The sequence below is a fragment of the Ursus arctos genome, unplaced genomic scaffold (assembly GCF_023065955.2).
Source record: "Ursus arctos isolate Adak ecotype North America unplaced genomic scaffold, UrsArc2.0 scaffold_25, whole genome shotgun sequence".
NCBI classification, from domain to species: domain Eukaryota; kingdom Metazoa; phylum Chordata; class Mammalia; order Carnivora; family Ursidae; genus Ursus; species Ursus arctos.
The window spans coordinates 24501230-24527498 of NW_026622930.1; the positions used below are offsets into that span (position 1 = coordinate 24501230).

The 26269-nt window shown below is 44.2% G+C and overlaps 1 protein-coding gene across 1 annotated transcript; it reads left to right on the forward strand.

The window, feature by feature from the left end:
• Positions 1 to 581: 581 nt before the first annotated feature.
• Positions 582 to 25655, forward strand: ANGEL1 (angel homolog 1). Its single transcript, XM_026519445.4, has 10 exons — positions 582 to 733; positions 3481 to 4056; positions 4954 to 5180; positions 5599 to 5668; positions 6251 to 6684; positions 8898 to 9024; positions 9326 to 9436; positions 22089 to 22158; positions 22676 to 22839; positions 23581 to 25655. Exons 1-10 carry the CDS (start codon positions 670 to 672, stop codon positions 23739 to 23741), a joined length of 2004 nt encoding a protein of 667 aa, XP_026375230.3. The 5' UTR covers positions 582 to 669; the 3' UTR covers positions 23742 to 25655.
• The last annotated feature ends 614 nt before the right edge of the window (positions 25656 to 26269 follow it).

Here is a 26269-nt window from a genome sequence, read left to right on the forward strand (position 1 = left end):
ACCAACCAACCAACCAGACTCAGTCCCTGCCTTGCGGAGCTTTCCCCCCTGCCTTCTTGACTCCCTTACCAATGGGACACCCCCTTTTTTCCAGGTTAGGTAAAAAGAGGGCCCATATAGAATAGGATGGGAAAGGAGACAAAGGTGTGGACTTAATTTGTGACCTAGAATCTGAGCTGGGGAAGACAGCAGAATCAGGAAAAGGGAACAAATGGGTTAGAACGCGCGCTCTTCTCTGGGATGAGGAGAGAGATTATAGATGTCAGGGCAGTCAAAGTCCAGCCCCTCATTTTACAGATGAGGAAACTGAGGGGCAGGGAGGTCATAGTGCACCCAGGTGGACCCCTGGTTAGGTGGCAACAGTGGGAATGAAACTGTGGCCCTGGAATGATACTACGCAGCCTCCAGTGAGGCGCTTAATTTTCAAACTGGGCGCCTGGATGGCTTCGGGGAGCTAGGCCAGGCTGTTGCCACAGAAACGGGCTCCCCGCCCCTGCGGGCCCAGGCGTGGCACTGCGCTCCCAATAAAGTTGTTGTTGAAGCGCAACCCTACCACGTGAGCCGGCCCAGGGGCGGGGTCGGGGCCGGGGGCGGGGCCGAGCTGAGAGAGACCCAGCTGGCGCCCGTGAGAAGGGGAGGCGGGCGCGGGCGCGAGCGCGGCGGCTGGCCATGATCGCGTCGTGCCTGTGTTACCTGCTGCTGCCGGCCGCGCGCCTCTTCCGCGCCCTCTCAGGTACCGGCCCCGCGTCCTGACAGGCGGGTGCCAGGCCCGGGCCCACGTCGGCGGGGCCCCGCGGGGTCTGGGGCGGCGTGTGGCGCGTCGGGCCTCACGACCACCTTTCCCCGGCCAAGGTGTGGGGAGGCGGCCTCCGGTGCCCGTCCCGGACCCCACGAGGCCCGGGCCTGGCCGACGACCCTCGCGGGGGCCCCTCTTCCCCCCGCGCCTGTGGCCTGGTGGCGTTCGGCCACAGTTGACGTGGGAGGGGGCCGGCGAAGGGGCAGGAGCCGCCCTTCCCAGGCCCCGGGGGTGCACGGGTTTCAGGGGTCCGCGGAGTCACTGCCCTGGGGGGTCGGGGAGGCTTGGCAACTCGGGTCGAAGCGAAGCCCGAATTGTTGGGGGCGGGCGGTTTGTGGGCCGAAGACGTACCTGCACTTACCTGCCTCCCCCCGGGTTGCCCCACACTCACCTTTCCCAGCCGCCTCTCCGCTCTCCTGCCGAGTCTTAGGTTGAAAAACTGGTGCTCACAGCCCTGAAACCATTTAAACCCCTGCTTTGAAGCAGTGTCCCGTGCGTTTAGAGATGCGGCGGGGTGGAGCCAAAGCCCAGTTGGTACCTTAGAGAGAGAAGAGAGTTATTCTTTCACTTTTTCATGCTCTGCTTTCGCTGCCGTTCCCGAGGCTTTGAAATTCCTGAGGATCTTAGGAGACCATCCCTTCCCACGGAACTCCCAGAATGTTCTCTGGCAATTTAGAGGGCGGGACAGACCAAGAGCTACTTTCTTAGAAATAAGCGGTCAACTGCATTCTGTGCTTTTCCTTTCTGGAACTTTACACAATGTGTGTGAGTGTGTGAATTCATTTGTTTATTTCTGTGTGTCTGCCGCCGGAATGCAAGCTCCAGGAGGGCAGGACCGTGTCTGTTTTGCTCCCTGTATCTCCAGTGTTAGCACACTGCCCAGAATATAGTAGGCACTCGATTCAGGATGAGAAACGCCCGGAGGTAATTGTTTTCAGAGAATTAAAGCATATTCCTTTATCCATGTTGCTGTCATTTCTGGAGCGCTTCCGATGTCCACCATGGTAGCCTTAGTGACATATACCAGTCGACAGGTTTCTAGGCCAGTAGTCAGAATTCAGAGGTCTCAGAGGAGGGACCACCTCCCTCCCTCCCCTATTAAAGTAGTGTCACTTTTTTAAAAAACTTTGTGTATTTGGTTTTTACAGAAGATTTTCTTTCCCTTCCTCTCTTCCTCCCTCCCCTCCCTTCCTTCCTGCCTTCCTGCCTTCCCGCCTTCCCTCCTTCCTTCCTATAAAACAATTCTGTTGAAGAACCAACCACCACCACCACCAAAAATCTGCTAAATTTGAAAACAAGTAGCCTCACACACGTAAACCAGAGAACCTCTGCCATCTGGTATGCAGAGAATGTTTCAAGGGACAGGGAATTAGCAAATCCCTGAGATTAAAGCCCGCAACGTAGTTCGTGGGTTTAAAGCAGCGTTTCCCAATCTCAGCACTATTGATATTTGGGCCTGGGTAATTTGTTGTGGGGCCGTCCTTTGCACCGCAGGGTGTTCAGCAATATCCTACTCCACTAACCTCTAGATGCCAGTAGCATCCCCACAGTTTTGACAACCACTGTGTTTCCAGATAATACCAAATGTCCCCTGAGGGCAAAATTACCCCTGGTTGAAAACCACTGGTTTAGAGTGACGTAAATCCACATAGACTATAAATAAGATAGTGTCTTTTAACATTTGAACCATTTTGAAGCTTTTCTTGCCTTTTAAAAAATTGAGCTGATAAAATGAATCTCTGGTGATTGAGGGTGAGCGTGTCACTTGTCCTGTGCTGTAAATGAGTGATTTAGTGAGTGTGGGTGTTTGCTTGCACCAAAATACTGTGCTTGGAGTTTGGGGGCTCTAATTTTAGAGTTTTCCCACTTGCTTTCTTGCCTGTTGGCTGTCATTTGTGGCTGCTGTAGCAGAGAGATGACAGCTGTCTCTTGTTGGCACCTTCCGATTTACAGCCTCTGGTGTGTTATGGAATGGGAAGACTGATAACGAAGTTTGTTAAGATTTATGAATAGGATATATAGCTTCGAGAAAATGAGCAAGGGCCTTTGCTAAGAAGTAAATTGTATAGATTTCGAGACACCCTTTTTGTCTACTTAAGGACTTTTTCTTTTGGAATGTATTTATAGATTAGGGGATTTATAGAACTAGAAAGGCTCTTGGAGATTATGTAGTTCAAACTTCCCCTGTCCCCCCTTTACAGTCAAGAGTGGGTCCATCTCACTAGGGGCATTGTCCAAGGTCACATGGTTTGTTAATTTCAGTGCTAGGTCATAACTCACAGTTCTGATTCATGGTCAAGTGCTGGTTCAAATGTAATATGGCCCTTAGCAACAGAGAGTTGATGCTTAATAGGAGTCCCAACCTGTAGACAAAAGGGGGCAGTGGTTATATGTGACCATGTCTGTCCTAGATTACGTGGGACGACCATTCTTTCATTCACACACTGAATACGTATCAGATCCCTACCATACAAATTAGTTAATAGCACCTGGCACATAGTAAGCACTTTATGCTAATGACGATGGTGTTCCAGGCACTAAAATGGGCACGCTCAGTGATGGCACAACGATGAGCAAGGTGCATGTGATTCTTGCTTATATGGGACTTTCATTCTAGTTGGGAGAAGAGTATGGGTTCGGGGATGTTGTCATCTTATAACATGGTATTTTGGCTTGCTTCTTAGATGCTTTCTTCACATGTCGAAAAAATGCCCTCCTGGCGAAGAGCTCGTCCACCCAGGTAGAGGGCGACTTTGCCATGGCCCCTCGGGGGCCCGACCAGGAGGAGTGTGAGGGCCTGCTACAGCAGTGGCGAGAAGAAGGGTCGAGCCAGGTGCTCTCAACTTCGAGTGAGGGTCCCCTTGTAGATAAGGGACTAGCCCAGAGCAGCCTGGCGCTTCTGATGGATAATCCCGGAGAACAGGATGCTGCTTCAGAGGACAAGTGGTCCAGCAGGCAGCTGAGTGACCTGCGGGCAGCAGAGAACCTGGAGGAGCCTTTCCCCGAGATGCTAGGAGAGGAGCCACTGCCAGAGGTCGAGGGCCCAATGTGGGCAGCTGTCCCCATGCAGACCGGCCCCCAGTATGCAGACTGTGCTGTCCTCCCAATGGGTGCCCTGGCTGCAGAGCAGTGGGAAGAGGACCCCGCAGTGGTGGCCTGGAGCATAGCACCTGAGCCTATGCCCCAGGAAGAGGCTCCCATCTGGCCTTTTGATGGTCTGGGGCAGTTGCAGCCTCCCCCAGTGGAAATCCCATATCATGGTGAGTCTGACAACTGACTGACTGAGCCTCGGTGGCAGCTTGTCTCCAGTGTGAGCAGAGCCTATTGCTAAAGAGAAGATTCTCTGGCAGGGAGCTCTGTTGCTGTATTCTGTTTTTCTGAGAATCTTATAGTATCAGATCTAGAGGGGCCTTAGAGATTGTCTCATCCAGCCCTGTGGTCTTTCAGATGAAATAGCCATGGTGCAGAGAGGTAGTAGGACATGCCTGAAGTCATATAGCTAGGTAGAGTCAGAACTGAAAGCACATCCTTGTTCTGATTCTCCATATCGTTTCTAGTAGTGGTGGAGAGGTCTCAGGGCCTCCACACTGCCTCAACCAGAATTTAATCTTCTGGTTTATCTATGGTATATATTTGGCTTCCATTAAAATTTGAAGAATGAATTCTGTGGCTCAAATAGGTTTGGAATTCACTTTGCAGCTCCATGCTCTAGGGGAGATGGGGACATGTGGTTTATAGCCCCACAGGGTTTTTTGAGCTTAAAGGTTAGGAAACACGATGGATTACTGAGATTACTCTAGAAATGTCTTTAACCTCAGGTGACTATGAAGCACCTTGATCTGTGATTCTCCAGAGACCCATAGATTTATCAAAAGTGAGAAATTGTCAGCTTAGATTTATTGAACAGGTACTAGGTTCCAGGTACTGTGCTAGGTACAGTGGTGAACAGGCTAAGATTGTCTCTGGCATTATGGAGCTTATTATCTAGTCTGAAAATGTCCTAAGAGTGCTGCTCAAAGAGCCATAGAGAGGGATGGGTGGTAGGGAAGATGAGAAAAGGAACTTCGGGTACAGTCTCTCTGAGTCAGGGGTGGAGATGGCAGTGCCTGAGGATAACACGTACTCGTTGTGGACCTCTTCTTCCCAACCCCTTGCAGAAATCTTGTGGCGAGAATGGGAGGATTTCTCTACTCAGCCAGATGCTCAGGGCCTGGAGGCAGGGGATGGCCCTCAATTCCAGTTCACTCTGATGTCCTATAACATCCTGGCCCAGGACCTGATGCAGCAGAGCTCAGAGCTCTACCTGCATTGCCACCCGGACATCCTCAATTGGAACTATCGCTTTGCGAATCTCATGCAGGAATTCCAGCACTGGGACCCCGATGTGAGTGAGGAGGGGAAGAAGTGCCATGTTGTATTTGCTTTGAACCCCGTAGTTGTTTATAGGATTGGAGTTCTACCTAGGGCTGGAGCTTTCCTGCCTGAAGTAAGTGAGTTTTTGGCAGGTGCTGAGAAGACTCTGTGGGTACACACTTTCCAGCACCTTTATGCAGGGAGGGAGACTTGAGGGATTCAAGAAGTGGGAAAATCCAGTGCATGCATTTGGTCTACTCAGCTTAACTCTAGGCCTGACCTTGCTGGTGGTTGTCTGGGAAGATTGGCCCTGTGGGGAGTTTCAGTGTGACCCTGCCTGAGACAAGCAGCAACTTCCCACCTGGCCTCAGTGCCTGCTCCTAGGGTGGGAGTCACTTTCCAGCACTCTTGGTACTCTGGAGTGAGTCGTTTCCTTGTCAATTTCCCAGATCCTGTGTCTCCAGGAAGTCCAGGAAGATCATTACTGGGAAGAGCTGGAGCCTTCTCTGCAAATGATGGGTAATGCAGCTCCCTGGCTTGTTCATTGGTTCCTCCAGCCCTGTCTGCCTGAAGGCACCATCTTTTTCTTTTGCTTCAGTAAATCCTCAGTCTCATCTGTGCACTAGCTCCTCCTCTGTATGGATGAGAAAAAAAGAGTTCTGCAATTTTAAAGCGGTTCTGACATTTACTGCCATTTAGCCTTGAAGTAACCTGTGAGGCTGAGTTATTGTTATCCCCATTTTTACAATGAGGAGACTGAGGTTCTGAAAATATGTGTGACTTGCTCAAGGTCACCCAGGCTACAAAGCTAGTAGGCTGTGGAGCTGGGACTCTAATTTGTCTGACTTTAGAATCCATGCTTTTCCTATCCGGTTATATTGCTTCATACCCTTCTGTCCTACTTCCGCTTTGGCCACTCAGTCATCTGGTTATAACTGTAAGGGATCCTCTGCAGAACCAAGGAGTTGGCAAGGCAGGAACCCCCTTACTGAGCAGCAGGAGCAATGCCATAGGCGCACACGCCCCGGCTACTGTCACTGGTTGGAGGGATTCAGGCTTTGAGGACTCTGACCCATCTCCTTGGCCCGGTGTTCCTTGCAGGTTTTACCTGTTTCTACAAGAGGAGGACCGGGTGTAAGACAGATGGCTGTGCTGTCTGCTACAAGCCCACGAGATTCCGTCTGCTCTGTGCCAGCCCTGTGGAGTACTTCCGGCCTGGCTTGGAGCTCCTCAATCGGGACAATGTGGGCTTAGTGTTGCTGCTGCAGCCACTAGTCCCAGAAGGCCTGGGGCAAGTCTCGGTGGCCCCCCTCTGTGTGGCAAATACCCATGTCCTATACAACCCACGCCGGGGTGATGTCAAGCTGGCCCAGATGGCCATTCTCTTGGCCGAAGTGGACAAAGTAGCCAGGTTGTCTGATGGCAGCCATTGCCCCATCATCTTGTGTGGGGACCTGAATTCTGTTCCTGATTCACCTCTCTACAACTTCATCAGGGACGGAGAGCTCCAGTACCATGGGATGCCAGCCTGGAAGGTGAAATGGGAGAGGCCAGTGCGGGGGTGGGAATATGGCCAAGGAAGAGATTCAGGTATTGGCAACTAGGGCTGCTTCTGTGGCAGGGACCTCAGTTACACCTTCTCTGGCTCCCTCCAGCTTTTTCTTGTTCTGTTGAATAGTTTGTACTCAAGCCTGGAAGTTAGAAATTCCTGGGTGCCTTTGGCATCTTGGAATCCTTTCAGTTTTTATCATTAATTTTTAGTTTGTAAATAATATAGAAGTACATTCTTGCAAGAATTCAAACATTGTAAAATAAGACCAACCCCCCTTTATTACTTACGTTCCTTACCTTTCCCTTTAAAGTGAAGTAGTAACTGTTTGAAGTTTGGTGGTGGTCTTCCAGAATATTCTGTATGCATTTACAGTGATATCTATGTTCCTATGATACTGTAATTATCATTTACATTTATTAGGCACTTATTGGGTTCCAGGTGCTGTTTTAAGCACTTCACATGTATTAACTCACTCAACTTCCATAGTTTCTATCATTGCTTCCATTTTTTAAGTGAGGAAACTAAGGCGTGCAGAAGTTTGGCAGTTTGCTGGTTCTGGGCTATACAGGTAGCTAGTGGTGGAGCCAGGATCCCATGCCCTCCAGTACTGTGCTGTGATTGCTTCTGATGGCTGATATATGATCTACTGTGTGTGTGTTTATAAACATATTAATGTATGTTTCATTCTGTAGCTTGGTTTTTTCACTCAACAGTGTATATATGGATCTATCTCATTCCTTTTAACCACTGAATGTTGATAGCATAGATATCTCATAGTTTTATCCCATTTAGCCCTGCCTATGGACATTCAGCTTGTGCTGATTTCTTTATATGTCACTTAATCTCCCTGTTCCTCTGTTTGGCCACTACTATCCAACTTACTGCTTTAGCTTTTGGCAAGGCACAATGGAGAAAGGACACAAAATGGCTGAATTATCGTTGAGCACTTTGGGCTTTTATTTTAATGAGGTTTCTCAAGTGCCAGCAATATCCTGGTTCCCATGTGTGCGGAGAAAGGTCTTATCCTGCCGGAAAGCTGCTATAATCAAGGAGCTCAGAGAATGGGAAAAAGAATTTACTAAGTGCTTACCATGTGACCAGTGCCATTAGGCATGGTGATTAAGAGCCAAATAGTCCTGAGTTCCAATCCCTGCTCTGCTACCTTGTGCAAGTTACTTAACTTCCTTAAGCCCCATGCGCCTCATCTATACACTAGGGATACAAGGGGACCCACTTCAGAGGGGTTTTTTGGTGGTTGTTTGGCAGATCAAATATAAGAACGCATGGTAAATTGTTTTCTCAGTTCCTGCTTCAAAGAAAGCAGTCAACCATTAGTTGTTATTATCAAGATTCTTAATTGTATATGGTATTATTATCCCATTTTATAGTAGAGGATATTGAACCCTAGAGAGTTAACTAACTTGCCCAAAGTTACACAGCTAGAAAGTGGCCATTAAATTTTAGGTCTGTCTTACTTGAGATGGCATGTTGAAAATTTATGTCATTCAAGGGCAGAGAGATTGTATCTATCATTGCACTCTCCCCAACACTTAGCTAGTGTCTTGCCCATAGCTGGCATTCAAATATTTGTTGTTGTTAGATGAAATAAAGGGAATTTTGCTACACACGGTGGAGATATGCAGGTGACTGACGGTACCCAATGTTTCCCTACGACGTTCTGTCCATTCCTAGGCTGCTCATTGACTTTGACCAAGGATGGTGATGTAGATACGGTAAAGTTCTTTGTTGCATTTCCCATTTGCTTTGACCCTGTGGTTTCCTCATGATGGACTCAAGATGCTAGACCTTGATCCAGAAGATCCAAAGATCAGGATAAACCTCTTCCCACTGCAGATTAAAGCCCCTGAAAGTTGCTATTCCCTCTGGAGACTCATGTAGACTTTTCTGAGGTGAAATTTAGGGGACTATATATTCATACAGTTCTATTCTCTTTGACTCACATACCTCATTCTCTTAGCCTTTGTTTCTGCTTCGAGGACATTTCAGTGCTTCTAGTTTAAAAAAAAAAGGTTTTAATTAGCTCCTTATTTTTAACCTTTCCCTGAGACTGACGTGTTTTGCTTATAATATGTATACAGTATGTGATTGTGTGCGTGTGTGTCTGTATGTCCCAAATCATGGGCTGTTTTCTTTTTCCGTCTTGGTATCTTCATTCCCCCTGTTCTTTCCTTCTAGGTGTCTGGACAGGAAGACTTCTCCCATCAGCTTTACCAGAGGAAGCTGCAGGCCCCACTCTGGCCCAGCTCCCTGGGCATCACTGACTGCTGTCAGTATTTTACCTCCTGTCACCCCAAGAGAGCAGGTGAGCCTGTGCCACATTCTTGGTTGGCCTCTGTGCCCATTTTGGGAGAAAGCTGGTATTTCAGTGACAAGAGAAAATGTAATTTCCTCAATTCTCTTAGCAAGTTCCTTTGTTTTTCCCATTGTCCTCGTGACCTCCCAGTGAAATGGACAACTTTGGATCCTATCTGTTGGAAAATCAGCTTGTCTTCAGAGCCAGGCTTCCTCTGTGTCCCTACACCGGAAGCTTCTCAGTATTAAGGCGGTTTCAGCATGCGGCTTCTTTTCCTTTCGCTCACTATATGGCTTTTCCTGGTTTGCAGAGAGACTAAAGTATAGCCGAGACTTCCTGCTGCGATTCCGTTTCTGTGACATCGCCTGTCAGCGACCAGTAGGACTGGTTCTTATGGAAGGAGTGACAGATACGAAGCCAGGTAATGGAAACTGAGCTTGTTTTCTTGGTCTTCTTTCCTCTTCACCCCTGATATTTGTCAGTTACGTGGTTTTTTAGTCTTTTTGTAGGTATAATTCTTAAGGTCAGCTTCTGGTAATGAGCATGCTTAGGAGGAAGGTCAGTGGAGTTCTGCGGCCATATGCACGCATAGATGTGCAGCACAGTGAGAACGTGGACCAGAAATCAAGAGACTTGAGTTCCAATCATCTCTGAGACCTTGAATGAGGCATGTAACCTTTTTAGGCTTAAGTTGCTAATAACCAATGTGTGTACAGCATATAGGGAAGATACACATGACAGGGTTTGAAAATCATAAGGTGACAGGAGTCCTGCTTGTGATAAAAAGTTACTCCTACTGAGAACTCCTAGATCAAACATGGCAGAGTGTACTTGACATTCTCCCCTTCTTGTCTCTGAAACCGTTCCAAAGCAATAAGTAGAATGGAAAAAAGCAATGCAAACTCCATCTGTGAGAAATCTAGGAGATCTGAATGTGTCTGAAACCATGAATCACAGCATAGGTAGATGGCTGCAGGAAGCTCTGGAGAAGTATGGAAGGACTTACCTGGGGACTATATCGATCTCAACAAAGAACCAGCACAGTGCATTTCTCCAAGGTGAGGAGTGTACCTTAATGCACAAAATTAAAATCCCTTGTTTCGTCAGCAAGAATAGGATGCACAGGTTGTGACAGGAGATTGTCTGAACCTGTTTTGGTCTTAACAGGCACTGGAGAAAAGCCTGATCAAGGAATCAAGCCCTATTTGCATTAAGCAGTCTGTATGAGTGGCAGGAGGGGCGATGAGACACTTACAGAGCTGCGTTTTGCTTTTGCCTTGGGAGAAGTAAAGATTCAAAGGACTCATATATAACCCTGTGTCATCAGGAATATTGCTGTTACTGGGAATGCATACCCAGTTCTTCCCTTAGAGAAGCTGTACAAGATAGCTTGTACAGAAAAACCTCAACTAATTCAAAGCCGGGCTGCTTAAAAGGAACCGGCATGTGAGCTGTGCGAGAATACTGGAAGAAAGAAAGCAGGAAGAACGGAAAAACCAATGGCAGATAAAGAATGCTTACCTCAAAGATAAAATTGTTTTCATGAAGCATATGAAAAAGTGTGACTATTTTCCCATGAATAAAAAACTGAAGCAATTGCCTTTATAAAATAAGTTCAGGCACTTTGCAGGACACCAGAAGATGAAATGGAAGCTGCAGAGCTGGGAAAGAATAAAAAATTTAAAAATCACATGAAATGAAGACAAAATTGGGTTCAGCATAAGAAGGAATAGGAATAGATACTGCTGAAAACAGGCCAAGAGACAGAAGCCATGAAAGAAAAAGCAAAATAAAAAGGAGGTAAAAGGATAAAAGGGATTAGAGAGAAATGATAGTAGTGGAAGATAAGGAAACTCAACATACATGTAATTGGAGTAAACCAATATAACGGCACAAAAGACGTAAAGGTATTATTCAAGGAAGATTTTCCCAAAATTAAAAGATTTGAGTCTTCAAATTGAGAGAATGTACTATGTTTCAGTAAAAAATGACATAGGAGATCAACAGTAAGACATTTTACTGAAGTTACTAGAAGCCAGAGACAAAAGAATCCTTTGGGCAGTTGAACCAAAAAGATGGGGCTGCTCTGAAGGGTAAAAATAACCAGGTTGGCTTCAGACTTCTTAGTTATCATTCAACTCTAGAAGACAGGAGAACAAGGCTTCAAGGAAACAAGGTGTGATTCAAGAATTTCAGACTCAACCAAAAGCTTTTCTTAACCAAACTGCTAGAACAATCTAAAACAACCGAGAAGTGACTGGAAAAGCTATATTAGAAGGACTGGTGATAAGCAATGGATTTATTTTTTCTTGTACAAATTTGATTTGAATTGGCATTTTGCACAAAGCAATGAACATTTCAGTGGCTCTGTTTTTTTTTTAAATTTAATTGCAAAGCTAAATCTATTATATAGCTGTAGCAATAGCAATAATGGTAATGATGGCCCCCATGCATGAAGCAGCTAGCATGCTCCAGGAACTGAGAGGACTGCTGGTGTTAAGTGGGCTCAGGCAGAGAAGCAGTGGCTCAGTATTTTATAATTACGAAATCCTAAAGTTAAAGCAGTAGTAGGACCCCACATTTCATGTTAAGAATACATTATTAAAAACCAAAACAAAACAGTATTGTATTTGAAACATAAAATAAGCATTTCAATTTAATAACAAAATTAAACTTTTTAAAACACATACTGACAGTCACTTTGTAAGTAGAATCATTATGTATGGGGAAAATATCCACTTCACTAACAGTGCAAAATAATAGCAGTATTTTCAAAATTGAGGTTAAATTTGGGTAAACATACCCATCCACTATAAGTGTAGTTACCCTCTATCACCCTACAAAGTTGTTACAATATTGACTGTTCCCTACGTTGTACTTTTCATCCCCATGATTTACTTACTTTATAACTGGAATTTTGTACCTGCTTTGCCTCTCCCTCACCCCCGCCCCTATGTCAACCACTAGTTTGTTCTCTGTATTTATGAGTCTGTTTCTATTTTGTTCTTGTTTGTTTTGGTTTTGAGATTCCACATGCAAGCGAAATCATATAGTATTTCTTTCTCTCTAAGTTATTTCACTCAGAATGCCCTCTAGGTCCACCCATGTTGTCACACATGGCAAGATTTCATTCTTTTTATGGCTGAATAATATTCCGTATTTGTGTATGTGTGAGTACACTGTATGTTCTTTATCCATTTATCTGTTGATGAACACCTGGGTTGCTTCTATATCTTGGCTATTGTAAATGAGGCTGCAGTAAACATGGGTGCATGTATCTTTTTGAATTAGTTTTTTTTTTTTTTAAGATTTTATTTATTTATTTGACAGAGAGAGACAGACAGCGAGAGAGGGAACACAGGCAGGGGGAGTGGGAGAGGAAGAAGCAGGCTCCCAGCGGAGCAGGGAGCCCAATGCGGGGCTCAATCCCAGGACTCCAGGATCACGCCCTGAGCCAAAGGCAGATGCTTAACGACTGAGCCACCCAGGCGCCCCTTGAATTAGTATTTTTGTTTTCTGTGGATAAACACCCAGAAGTGGAGTTATTAGGTCATGTGGTATTTCTATTTTTTTGAGGACCTTCCATACTGTTTTCTGTAGTGACCAGTTTATATTCCCACCCACAGTGCACAAGGGTTCCCTTTGCTCCACATTCTTACCAACACCTGTTCTTCTTGTCTTTTTGATACTAGTCATTCTTACTGGTATGAAGTGATATCTCATTGTGGCTTTGATTTGCGTTTCCCTGATTATGAGTGATGTTGAGCATCTTTTCATGTTTTTGTTGACTATCTGTATGTCTTCTTGGAAAAATGTTTATCTCATGAATATCTTTTAAAGACTCCAAATCTAAAAATCTACCACCATTTTTATACCAAGTTGAAAGGCTTAAGTGCAACAAGGAGATCGATAATATGTGATCTTTTTTCTAGAGGATGTGTTTAGATGTGCTAACAAATAATATTTCCAGTCTAATACTAGAGTCATGCAACCCACTGATACACATCAGAACTTGCTGACTTGACTGTGGCCCTGATTTTACTAGGCAGCATGTGAGTTGCAAAAGGAGCTGCAGTGCTAGGTGGTGATGGTCTAACCTTGCCACAGGCTGACATTGCATGACGCCGGAGAATTCTGCATTGTCCAATTGTGTAATAAAAACATTGTAATTCTCACTCTCCCCAACTCCCTTTGTGGGGAAATAATTCATGAGAAGGGAATCTAAATTTTAAGTCCCCTTCTTGTAAACATTGTCCATTACTAATGATTTCTTCTTTCCAGTATGATCTTAAAGACACTGGAAGGGGGTTACTGATTTTCTTTCTCATGACCACTTGCCCGTTTCCATTGAACTCTGGACCTTCAGGTCTTTTAACAAATAACAACAAACCATGTGCCCAATACAGTACATTATAGAAAAAGCAATTGCTAATAGATGATTTTTGTAACCACTATTTACAGACTGACCAGATGGTCACAGACCAAAAGCTGTCTGATCAGTTTTCTAACCGGGAAAGTTCTGAATCCAACTTCTCCACTGGCCCATGCCTGGACACAATTTATCCTCTTCCCAAGTACTTGCAGAAGAACTTACTAGTTTGACTGCTCCCAGTGCTGACTGGGTCAGGAAGACACTGCAGCTTCTGTAGAGGCAGCTGTGGCCCATGTGCTCATCTGGCCAGGTGGGGCACGCAGAGACCTCTAGTCCTCTGTGACTGCCGGAACAGCGCTGTTTGTACACAGTGCTGCGTGGACAGAACCTGGCGTTGAGGGAAACCATTTTTAGTATCCTGCTGCTCACTGAGATTTTTCTGGTGTATTGTAATGGTAGAAGATACAACTCAAAATGAAGATATTAGCATTATAAATATTTAAGCTCCAAATAACATTACATCAACAATCATGAAGTGAAAGTGCAGGCTTAACAGGAACAGTAGTCAGAAAATAACTAATGGTAAAGGGTTTTAATTCATACCTGTCTTAGCCCACAACAGATCAAGTAGAAAAAAGATAACTAAGAATATGGAAGACTTCAGTAACATGTTGAATATGGCAAATCTGATTGATGCATATCAAACTCTGAATCTTGAGCAAAGACATCTTTTTAAATATTCATAGGAAATTCTTAAGAATTAGACCACCAAAAAAACCTCAATAAATCTCAAATAGTCGAAGTCATACAGTCTTTCTCTGATCACACATGCAGTACAAATAGAAATTAGAAACAAAAAAGAAAACATTATCACCTGGATATTTAGAACATTTCAAACAACTTTTGAGTCAAAGGTGAAATTTAAGCTAAAATTGCAGAATATCTAGAAAATAATAATAACGAAAGTACCATATATTTGTGGGATATAGCTAAAACAGTGTTCAGTGAGGGGCGCCTGGGGGGCGCAGTCGTTAGGCGTCTGCCTTCGGCTCAGGGCGTGATCCCAGCGTTCTGGGATCGAGTCCCACATCGGGCTCCTTCACTGGGAGCCCGCTTCTTCCTCTCCCACTCCCCTGCTGTGTTCCCTCTCTCACTGGCCGTCTCTCTGTCAAAATAAATAAATAAAATCTAAAAAAAAAAAAAAACCAACAAAAAAACAGTATTCAGTGAAAAGTTCACAGAATTGTATAGAGTATTTAGAATCACAGAATTACATTAGTAGATAAGAAGAGATAAAAGTAAGTAAATCACATGTTCAGCTTAGGAAGTTAGAAAAAAAGAACAAGTAAGCTGGAAGAAAACAGAAGATACAAATGGGAATAATGTAGAAAACAGAAAAACAGTGAAACTAATAAATTTTAGGAGTTTGTTGTTTGGGCAAAAAAGCAGCTGTCAGTTAGGTAGGCCCATTAACTAACCTATTGCAAAGGTCAGGGAAGGAACAAGCAAAAGTATCCAGATGCAGAATAATTAGTAGGATTATAAGGGGGTTCTTGGCCCAGCGAAGTGCAAAAGAAATTAAAAACTTAGATGGCATATATTAATTATAGAAAATGTATTTTAGTAAAGTTGGTTACAGAGGAGAGAGAGAATCTAAGTAGGGAAGAAATACATAAAGTTCTCAGAGATGTCCCACAAAAACACCAGGCTCAGATTGATTGGAGAATGTTATCAAACCTTTAAAGAACTTGTAATTTCATTACTATTTAAATTATTACAGTGCACAGAGGAAGAAAGGAGCTGGTTATTTTTATGCAACAAGTATTTTGACACCGATATCTGACAACAATTATACAGAAAAAACTATCGATGCTAAAATTCTCCACTTAGGAATACTGATGCAAAAAAAGTTTAAATAGAAGATCAGGAAACAGTCTAGCAGCACACTGAAAGAGCAGTATACCATGACCAAATGGAGTATATCAGAAATACAAAGATTGTTTGATATTGGGAAATTATAACTTAACATACTAATATATATGAAATCTATTAAAATATATGAAGTGCATCCTACAGATGTCCAAGAGACTGTTAAAATTCAACCTCTATTCTAGATTCTTTTTAAAAGACCCCACTTAAATCGAGGAAAAACTAGATACAGGCGTACCTTGTTTTACTATGCTTCCCTTTATTGTGCTTTGCAGACGTTGTGTTTTTTACAAATTGAAGATTTGTGGCATCCTTGCGTTGAGCCAGTCTATTAGTGCAATTTTTCAAACACCATTTGTTCACTTTGTATCTGTCACATTTTGATTATTCTCACAATATTTCAAACTTTTTCATTATATTTGTTATGGTGATCAGTGGTCTTTGATATTACTATTGGAATTGTTTTGGAGGGTCATGAACCACACCCATATAAGATGGCAAACTTAATCGGTAAATATTTTCTGTGTTCTGACTGCTCTACCAACCAGCCATTCCCCTGTCTTTCTCTCTCCCTCTCCTTAGGCGTCCCTGTTCCCTGAGACAAAACAATATTGAAGTTAGGCCAAGTAGTAACCCTACAATGGCCTCTAAGTGTTCAAATGAAAGGAAGAGTCGCATGTCTCCCACTAAATCAAAAGCTAGAAATGATTAAGCTTAGTGAGCAAGGCATGGCAAAAGCTGAGACAGGCAACAGCTAGGCTTCTTGCCCCAAACAGCCAAGCTGTGAACGCAAAGGAAAAGTTCTTGAAAGATAGGAAAAGTGCTACTCCAGTGATCACATGAGTGGTAAGAAAGCAAAACAGCTTTACTGATGATATGGAGAAACTTCTAGTGGCCTGGATGGAAGATCAGCCTAGCCATAACATTTCCTTAAGCCAAAGCCTAGTTCAGAGCAAGGCCCTAATTCTCCTCAATCCTGTGAAGGCTGAGAGGTGAGGGAAGTGCAGAAGAAAAGTCTGAAGCTAGCAGGGGTTGGTTCGTAATGTTTAAGGAAAGACGCCATCTCCGTAGCATCAAAGTACAAGATGAAGTAGCAAGTTATCCAGAAGATCCAGCTAAAATAGTTGATGAAGATGGCTACACTTAATGGATTTTCAATGTAGATGAACAGTTGTCTATTGGAAGAAGATGCCATCTGGGACTTTCATAGCTAGAGAGAAGTCAGTGCCTGGCTTCAAAGCTTCAAAGGATAGGCTGACTCTCTTGTTAGGGGCTTTCACAACTTTAAGTTGAAGCCAGTGCTCGTTTACCGTTCCAAAAATCCTAGGGCCCTTAAGAATTATGCTAAATCTATGCTGCCTGTGCTGTCTAAATGGAACAGCAAAGCCTGGATGAGAGCACATCTGTTTACAGCATGATGTACTAAATATTTTAAGCCCACTGTTGAAACCTACTGCCCAGAAAAAAAGATTTCTTTCGAAATATTATTGTTCATTGAGAATGCATCTGGTCACGCAAGACTCTGAGGGACATGTACAACAAGATTAACGTTGTTTTCATGCCTATTAACGTAGTATTCATTGTGAAGCCCATGGATCAAGGAATGATTTTGACTTTCAAGTTTTATTATTGAAGAAATACAGTCTGTAAGGCTATAGCTCCTGCAGATAGTGATTTCTCTGATGGATCTAGGAAGAGTAAATTGAAACCTTCCGGAAAGGATTCCTTGTTCCGGATGCCGCTAAGAACATTTGTGACTCCTGAGAAGAGGTCAAAATACCAACATTAATTAACAAGAGTTTGGAAGAAGTTTGATTCCAGCCCTCAGGGATGACTGTGAGGGCTTCAAGACTTCAGTGGAGGACGTAACTGCAGATGTGGTGGAAACAGGAGGAGAACTAGAATGAGAAGTGGAGCCTGGAGATAGGACTAATTGCTGCAATCTCAGGATAAAACTTTAATGTATGAGGAATTGCTACTTTTTTTTTTTTAAGATTTTATTTATTTATTTGAGAGAGCGAGCACGCAGAGAGGGAGAGGGACAAGCCGACTCCTGTGGGGATCCCAGGACCCTGAGATCATGACCTGAGCCAAAACCAAGAGTTGGATGCTTAACTGAGCCACCCAGGTGCCCCCAAAATATTTAGAATATGATAAAAACTTAGTTGATAAGGCAGTGGCAGGGTGTGAGAGGATTGGTGCCAATGCAGAAAGAAGTTCTCGAGGCAAAATCTCAAACAGTGTCACATGGTACAGAGAAATCGTTTATAACCACCACCCTCATTAGTCGGCAGCCACCCACATTGAGGCAAGAGCCTCCACCAGCAAAAAGATTATGACTTGCTGAAAGTTCAGGTGATGGTTAGCATTTTTTAAAAGCAATAGAGTATTTTTAAATTAAGGTATGTACATTGTTTTTTTAGATGCAATGCTATTACACACTTGAAAGACTACAGTATGGTATAAACATAACTTTTATATGCACTGGGAAATCAAAAAAATTAAGTTGACCAGCTTTATTGGGGTATTTACTTTACTGCCGTGGTCTGGAACTGAAGCCACCATATCTTTGAGTTTTGCCGGTAATCCCTTACACCATTAAAATGATCTTGGTCAGTGGGAGTGCATCGTGGCAACAGTGTACCATAGAGGTGAGGAGTAGGAGGAGGGAGTGGAGCCACTGCAAGCCTGCAGATTAGAAACCAAAACCAAACCACATTTATCTCAGCTCCACAAATCAGCATCTGGCTTAACAAAGACACTGTAGTAGCATTCCTGTCAAAGTCAGGAATAAGACAAGGAGGACCACTCTCATTATTCAGCCATATTCAAAGATGCCAGCCAACAGATTTAGAAACAGAAATGCAGGTAAGAAAACAGAAGTAACAAAATGGAGAGGAGGGGTTAATTACTTGCTGCTCATATTGTTAGCTAACTGGTGATCCAAGAGAATCAACTAACAACTATTGCAAGCATTAAGATAATTCTGGAAATAGCAGGTACAATATGAATATACAGAAATACAATAGTATTCATATATAAAAATAAGGACATATTTGTTAAAAGATAATAATGAAAAAAAAAAGACCCTATTTATAATACCAACAAAAAGAAAAAAATCAACAGGGAAAATGTAAAGTATATAAAGGAATATTCCATTTAATCTGAATTATTAAATTCATTGGCATGAAGTTCTCTATAACATGTACTTACCCTTTTTTAAAGAAACAGCTTTATTGTGATGAAATTCATATACCATAAAATCTACCCATTTAAAGTGCATAAACCAGTGGCTTTTATTCTATTCAGAATTGTGTATACATCACCACAATCTAATTGTAGAGCGTTTTCATCCCCCCGGAAAGGAACCCTGTATCTATTAGCAGTCATTGTCCATTCATCCCTCCCTTGTGAAACATTAATTGAACATGACAATACAGGTTTCTGGACACTCAGTTCTATTCCATTCACTATATGTCTATCCTTATGCCAGTACCACAGTGTCTTGATTATTTTAGCTTTGTATAAGTTTGAAATAGAGAAGTTACATCCTATAACTTTGTGGGGTTTCAAGATTATTTTGTTTATTCTGAGTCCCTTTCATTTCTATATGAATTTTAGGATCAGCATGTCAATTTCTGCAAAGAAGCTAGTTGGGATTTTGATAGGGATCTAGAAAGCTGTAGATCAGTTTGGGAGGTACTGCCATCTTAATACTATTATGGTCAATGAACATGAATGTTTTTCCATTTAGATTTTTAATTTCTTTCCATATTTTGTAGTTTCCAGTGTGTAAGTCTTACACTTTTGTGAAATTTATTACCATTTTATTCATTTTGATGATACTGTAAATGGAAATGTTTTCTTAATTTCATTTTTGGATTTTTTACTGCTAGCGTATAGAAATGCAATTTTTGTAAATTGACCTTTTGTATATTGCAGCCCTGAGAACTCATTTATTCTAATAGTTTTTTAGTAGTTTTCTTAGGATTTCTGTATAAAAGATCATGACATCTTGCAAACAGAAACAGGATTACTTCTTCCATTCTAATCCGGATGCCTTTTATTTCTTCTTCTTCCATGATTGTCCTGGCTAGGCCTCTCTAAAGTTGAGTGGTGAGAGTGGACATCCTTGTTTTGTTCCTGATCTTAGGGTTAGAGCTTTTAAGTGTGTTGTGAGTTAAGTGTGATGTGAGCCCTGGGGTTTTTGTGGATTCCCTCTATCTGGTTGGGGAAGTTCTCTTCTGTGTTTAGTTTTTTATGTTGCTTTTTCTGCCCCCGTAAAGCAGTGTTGAATTTTGTCAAATGGTTTTTCTCTGTGTGTTCAGATGATCATGTGGGTTTTATCCTTCAGTGTTCTGTTAATATAATGTATTACGTTAATTGATTTTCAGATGTTAAACCAACCTTACATTCCTAGGATAAATTATACTTGGTCATAGTATAGAATCATTTTTATATTTTGCTAGATTTGGTTTGCTAATACATTGTTCTTTTGGTGTTCTGAGACTTAATTTTCAACATGGGGAAGTGGGAGGGGGTTACACTCAACTCAATTTTGACACCATCTATCCAGAGATAGCACCAGATTCCACAGGTGAAATAAAGACTCAGTCCTGTAAGACTGCCCCTACTCCCCAACTTCAGACATCAGTCATAAGCCCAGCCTGTGCTTCTAACAACCCCCTCCTTGCACTTTAGATAGCAGTCATAAGTCCAGGTTGTTAACTACTTTCTGACCAACTGGCTTTTATAAATCAGAGGTTCCCAAGACCCCTCTCCTTCCTTGGGTTTAATTAATTTGCTATAATGGTTCACAAAACTCAGAGAAACATTTTTCTCACTAGATTACCCGTTTATTATAAAAGGATAAAACTCAGGAACAAGCCAGATGAAAGAGACTCATAGGGCAAGGTATTTGGGAATCTTCCTTGCCCTCTCTAGGCATGCCATTCTCCCCAGATCTCCACGTATTCACCAGCCCAGAAGCTCTCTGAAGGCTTTATTACGCAGGCGGGATTGATTTAATCATTGGCCATTGGTGATTCAAGCTCCAGCCCCACTCCCCTCCCAGGAGGTTTAGGGAGTTGGGACAGAAAGTTCAAATCCTGTAGTAACAGGTTGGTTCTTCTGCCCCCATCTTTAGGTGCTTTCCAAAAGTCACCTCATAATATAACAAAAGACACCTTTATCACTCTCATCTCTTAGGAAATTCTAAGGGTTTGGGGAACTATGAGTCAGGAACTGTGGACAAGACCAAATATATATTTCTTATAAATTATGATATCATAGTCATTGAAGAATTTTGCATGTACAAGCACAGAGGATATTGTTCTGTAGTTTTCTTCATGATGTTTTTATCTAATTTTGACTAACACCTTGCAGCATGAATTGGGAAGTGTCCCATCTTAATTTTTGGAAGTGTATATGAAATATTTGTATTACTTCTTCTTTAAATGTTTGGCAGAATTCACCAGTGAAGCCCTCTAGTCCTGGGCTTTTCTTTGTGGGAAATTTTTAAATTACTAATTCAATTTCTTTACTTGCTTATAGGCTATTCAGTTTGTTTATTTTTTCTTGAATCAGTTTACATAGTTTGTGTCTTTTTAGAAATGTGTCCACTTCATCTAAGTTATCAAATTTGTTGGTATACAGTTGTTTATATTATTCTCATAATTCAAAAATTTCTGTAGGGTTGGTAGTGGTGGCCCTTCTTTCATTCTTGGTTTTAGTAACTGGAGTGGTTTTTTTTCTTGTTCAGTATAGCTAAGGGTTTGTCAATTTTGTTGATCCTTGTTACCCTGTTGTCTTAGTCAGTTTGGGCTATTATAACAAAATACCACAGCCTAGATGGTTTATCAACAACAGAAATTTATTTCTCACAGTCCCGGAGCTGGAAGTCTAAGATCAGGGTGCCAGAATGGTCCGGTTCTGGTGAGGGCCCTCTTCTGGGTTGCTGAGTGCTAACTTCTTGTGTCCTCATGTGGTGGAAAGAGGGTGAGGGAGTTCTATGGGATCCAAACCTTTTATAAGGGTGTTAATCGAATGTGCAAGGGCTCCACCCACATGACCTAATTACCTCCCAAAGGCCCACCTCCAAATACCATTTCACTGGGGGGTGGGATTTCGACATACTTTGGGGAGACACAAACATTCAGTCCATAACACTTATTAATGTTAGTAGGATCTGTAATAATATCCCCTTTCTTTCCTGATACCAGAAATGTATATCTTTTTTCTTCATGTATGTGCGTGTACTTATTTATGTGTATTTAAGAATGTATACATAGTGTGCATACATATGTATGTGCACACTATGTACACACACAGCAGATGGTATGTGATAGAAAATCTTCGAAGGAATATACCAGGGATTTGGTAACATTGGTTGCCTCTGGAGAGGGAAACTGAGTGGCAGGAGCCCCAGAGTGTGAGGGATCATTTCACTGATATTTTTCTCTACATTTTGATTTTTGTACCATGTAATTCTATTACCTAAAGAATACATTTAAATAAATTTATTTCTGAAGAATACATTTAAATAAATTATTTGAAAAGGTGCTGAGTCAAGGAAGAAATGTCTGTGTTCAAGGTCTCTAACTGCCTTCCTACAACTCTTCCATTGTTTTCTTTGTCCCATCACCTCTTCTCTTTTCCTTTCCTCTTTTGGAGCAATCTGGTCAAGGATCTGAGAGGGATTCCAGGGTACAAAGTTCTGGCCCTGCTTCACTATCTGGGAATAATAAAACCTTTTCTCTCTGGTCTTCTACAGAGCGACCTGCTGGCTGGCCCCAGTCTGTCCTTGAGGAAGACACTTTGGAGCCTGAGCCTGTCTTCCCCAGGTGATCTTCCTTCCGGTTCTCTGCGGCTTGCTTTCCAGCCCCCATCTGGGTGAATGAGAGAGATTCTCATTGGCTTTCCTGAGGCTGATTTGGGGGGCGCCTTTTGCTGAGGTCTCTCTTCTCCCAATACATGCTAAGCTTTTGGAAGGGCTGGTGTGCAGAGGCCAGAGGTGACCCACCTAGGTTCTTGCAGATGAAGAGCCCATGCACTTGTCCTCAGGGAGTAAGGCTTCACAGAAGAACTTGCTGACCCCTGGACAGGTTATTAGGTACACTTCACCAGGTAATAAAAGGAGAGTGGGGGTGGGGTGAGGAAGGACAGGGGGACTGCATATAAATGTGTCTGTTTCTAGGCTAATTTTAGCTAAGACCATCCACCTCTTAATACAATGGGAAGGAATTTGATGAGATGGAGTTATCTGGGATAGTCCCTTAAAAAAAAAACCCATAGAGGAAGTGACTTTGAGAAAAGTTCAATAATGCTTGTTGACTGACCTCTTCCCCTTCATCCCTACAGGACTGTAGGCACCATCCAGCACTGCCTTCACCTGACTTCAGTATATACTCATTTCCTGCCCCAGCATGGCCGCCCGGAGGTCACCACAATGCCCTTGGGTCTTGGAACGACAGTGGATTACATCTTCTTTTCAGCTGAGTCCTGCGAGAATGGGAACAGAACTGGTAAGCCTGGTGGATCCTGGGTTCATAGAAGGCACTCAGAAGTCCTGGGAACAGCTGATGGTAGGTCAGGCATTTGGTCATATGGCTTGGGCTGCTGTGACCAGACTCGCAAAAGAGCAGATTTCATACCTACCTGGTACTGGTCATCCTCATCATAATTCCCTTAGTCCACTTGCCTGCCTTCTCTTTTTATCTTTGCAGCATTAGAGAGAGGTGGGCAGAACCAGCCCTACCTCTATTTAAGAGGTAAAAATAGAGCACCAGGAGGTAAGTGCATTTTGAACATGGCAGCCATTTAGTGATGGATTTGGTTAGGTTAGAGACCCTATTTCTTGTTTCTTCACCCTCTGCAGACAGTCACAGTGTGGTAGCCTACCAGCTGTGTGCCTTTTGTATTCAAAGCATGTCTTTTAAAATGTTTGAATTGATTTCCTATGTTTAAAAATCAGATTTTATGTAGAAAATCTGGATTTCCAGCTTTTCTTGGAAAATCCGAAGTTTTTGTAGATGCTGGGCCTGGGTACGCATTCTCCGGTTGCCACAGTCTCCCCGAATCCAGCTGCTTCATTCATTGATATATCACAGAAAGTGAGGCCTCTGCCAGAGGCAGCAGGGGAAAGTGAGGGAGGGCAGGATAGCCAAGGGGATGCAGCCTACATAAACTATAGCTCCCACAGGCCCCAGCCACCCCATGCAGTTGCTGTGGCTACTTTCCTCACTGGCTTCTGTTTTGTGCCCCAGATCGCAGGCTGTATCAAGACGGGACTCTCAAGCTTCTGGGCCGTCTCTCCCTCCTCTCTGAAGAGATTCTCTGGGCTGCCAACGGCTTACCCAACCCCTTCTGCTCTTCAGACCACCTCTGCCTGCTGGCCAGCTTTGGGATGGAAGTCACCGCCCCATGATGGGGCTCCCAGGGGAAGAGAGCTTCTCTTCCAGAAGAGCTCACTGGATCAGAGACTGTGGAAATACCCCATGCTTCTGGAAACTTAGATCCAAGAAACTTAAGTCCCCTCTCCTCCCCTCCCCCATTTCCCTTTTCCCATGGTTAGATTTTCTCCAGGCCTGTCCACGTTCTCTGCCTGTGGTCCCTGCCCCGCCCCAACCTCTTCCTAATCCTGTGCCACATACTCAGTGGCCCTGGGAGAGGCAGAAGGGGGGGTTCCCCTTTCCTTCCATGTATCCAGCGTTCCCCCTTAATTTTTAATTACCAGGGTTGTGGGAGCTATTGATCTCATTGGTTATTTGCTTGCAGGCCGTTTCTTGATGGTATCTTCTAACGCAGTCTTCTTTCTGCTTTCATGACCTCTGGGCCCAGCCCTCTTGCCAGGCACACACATGTGAGGTGTGTAGCATGCATGTGTCCTCTCAGGGTGGGACTGCTCTGTACGGCCATGCCTGCCTCTGACCAGCCCACTTTCCACACTGGGGCTGTCGGCCTCATGACAGGTCGAGAGCATGACCTGGTGGCTGTGTGTTGCCAGGCAGCAGCAGGGCCATGGGCCCTTCTCCCTTTTTATCCTCTGTGTCTCATGAGGCGTTCCTCATGCCACCCAGGGCATACCCCTCATCTGGCCTCTGGGAATGAATGGGTCTCATAGCCTGGAACAGAAGATTCAGGGAGGCACTACCTGCCCCAGCAGCCTCTGAGCCTCCGACCCAGAGCTTCCACAGCCCTGGCACGCTTCCTCTAGGGCTCGTCCCTGTGTGGGGTCAGTGGACTGGAATAAGAATTTGAGGTTTAAAAGGACAAGAAAGAACCTTCAGGAAACTCTTGTCTTCCTGGACTCTGCCCCCTGCAGAACCGGGGCAAGCATGGGAGTCCTGATAGGGGGAAGAGCAGGCAGGCTGTGCAGCCACTTCAGCTGGGACCCAAGACCTCAGGGACTTGTTCTCTTTTCTCTGCACACCTCAGAAGCTGTTTTCTGTTCCTTTCCTCCCACTACTTTTTACCTCGCTGCCTCCCCCATTCCTGTCCATTTTCTCCTAAAAAAGCCTGGTACTCAGCTCAGGCCAAACCCTCTCTGCAGAAGGTGGCCTTGGGCAAAACCTGCGCAAGAACTCGAGGTGGTGGTGCTGTAGGGTCTGTTCTGCCTGGCAGGGCCTCAGCTGCTCATTGCCAGTGCGTCTCCTCCTAGCACTGGGCTACCCTGGCCCATTCGGGAGGCCCCTCGCCCCATGTATCACCTGCATGCCTTAATCTTTCATAGCTGGGGTGCAGCCTGGGTGTTCCTGGGCCAGCAGCTCCTCACACCTCCCTTAACTCAGAGTTGCTGCTGGTCCTTACAAATTAGCATTGCTGCTGCCCTGCTCGGCCTCCAGAATGGGTCTGAAGGCAATGGCGGAGAGGCTGGAATTAAGGACAGTAACCAGAGCTTCTCTCCCTCCTTTTTTTGAAAGCCAAAGACCCAGCCTGAATTTTGCTGCTGTGTTCATGGTTATAAGCTTTCCATGCCCAGGTACTGGGGATTTATCTGTGTGTGTATATTTTTGAACACTGTATCCTGGGTATTGGGCACGTGCCTGTCTGAGCCCCAGGCCCACCTGTCCACACCCCACCCATCGTTCATTGTGTTTGTCTCTCCCCGGGCACCTCCTGAGATGGTCTCAAGTCAGTGCCCTATTGGTTTTCAGGACTATGGCCCATCACTGTTCTCTTCTGCCAGGAAATGCAGTTTAAAACGGCTCAAGATGACAGAGGGCAGGAGTTTTATAGATGACCTTTTCCTTGTTTTCTTATTTGTTTCTGTTTTGGAAATGAAATGGGGGTTTTAAGTGGTCATTTAAGCTCTTTTCCAAATAAAGGTTTACCATTTCCCCCCTGCTGTTGATCATTTTGTTAGGATCCTGAAGGGCATGAGAGAGAGAAGGCCTGGAGAGTGAGGTGGGCGAGAGGAAGGCCAGATCCTGGGCTGGGCTCTCAAGTCCTAAAGCTTGACCTGAGAAAGGTGTAATCGCCTGTGATAATTGACACGTATCCCTGCTGCTCTGAGGCCTTCGAGGAACAGGGCCTGAAGAAGCCTCCTCCCTTGCCTTTTGTTGGGGTTCAGCTCTCCTCTCCCTCCTCGCCAAGCTAGAGAACAGCTCTTTCACCTGCTTTCATTCCCATTCCGTCAGCTGCGCCTGTACCTTCCCCTGGTCCACAGTGCATTTCAGGAGGGTCTTATGGAGTGTGGGGGGAGAAGCGTTTTCCTGGTCAAAGCCGTGGCAGGTGTGTGAGGCATATGTGCGAGTGACCATTGTCTCTTGCTCCGTGCCTAGTTCTGATCATCTCTTTTGCATGTTGGAGTCAGAGCTGGCCTGTTGGCCATCTGTTGCTGGAAAGGGTTCCCTCCTGGGCCTCATTCTGCTGGTACTTTCATCTTCCTCCAGCCTCCTCCTGCAGCAGTCCATGAAGCCCACATGCCCGTGGGAAGCCCTGGTGTGGCTTCCT

Bases quoted from the DNA above. Each gene is read 5' to 3' on its own strand.
- ANGEL1 (XM_026519445.4), top strand. From the start codon at position 670: ATGATCGCGTCGTGCCTGTGTTACCTGCTGCTGCCGGCCGCGCGCCTC. The intron at 4,057-4,953 runs GTGAGTCTGACA...AACCCCTTGCAG, and splicing joins AGTGGAAATCCCATATCATG to AAATCTTGTGGCGAGAATGG. The intron at 5,669-6,250 runs GTAATGCAGCTC...TGTTCCTTGCAG, and splicing joins GCCTTCTCTGCAAATGATGG to GTTTTACCTGTTTCTACAAG.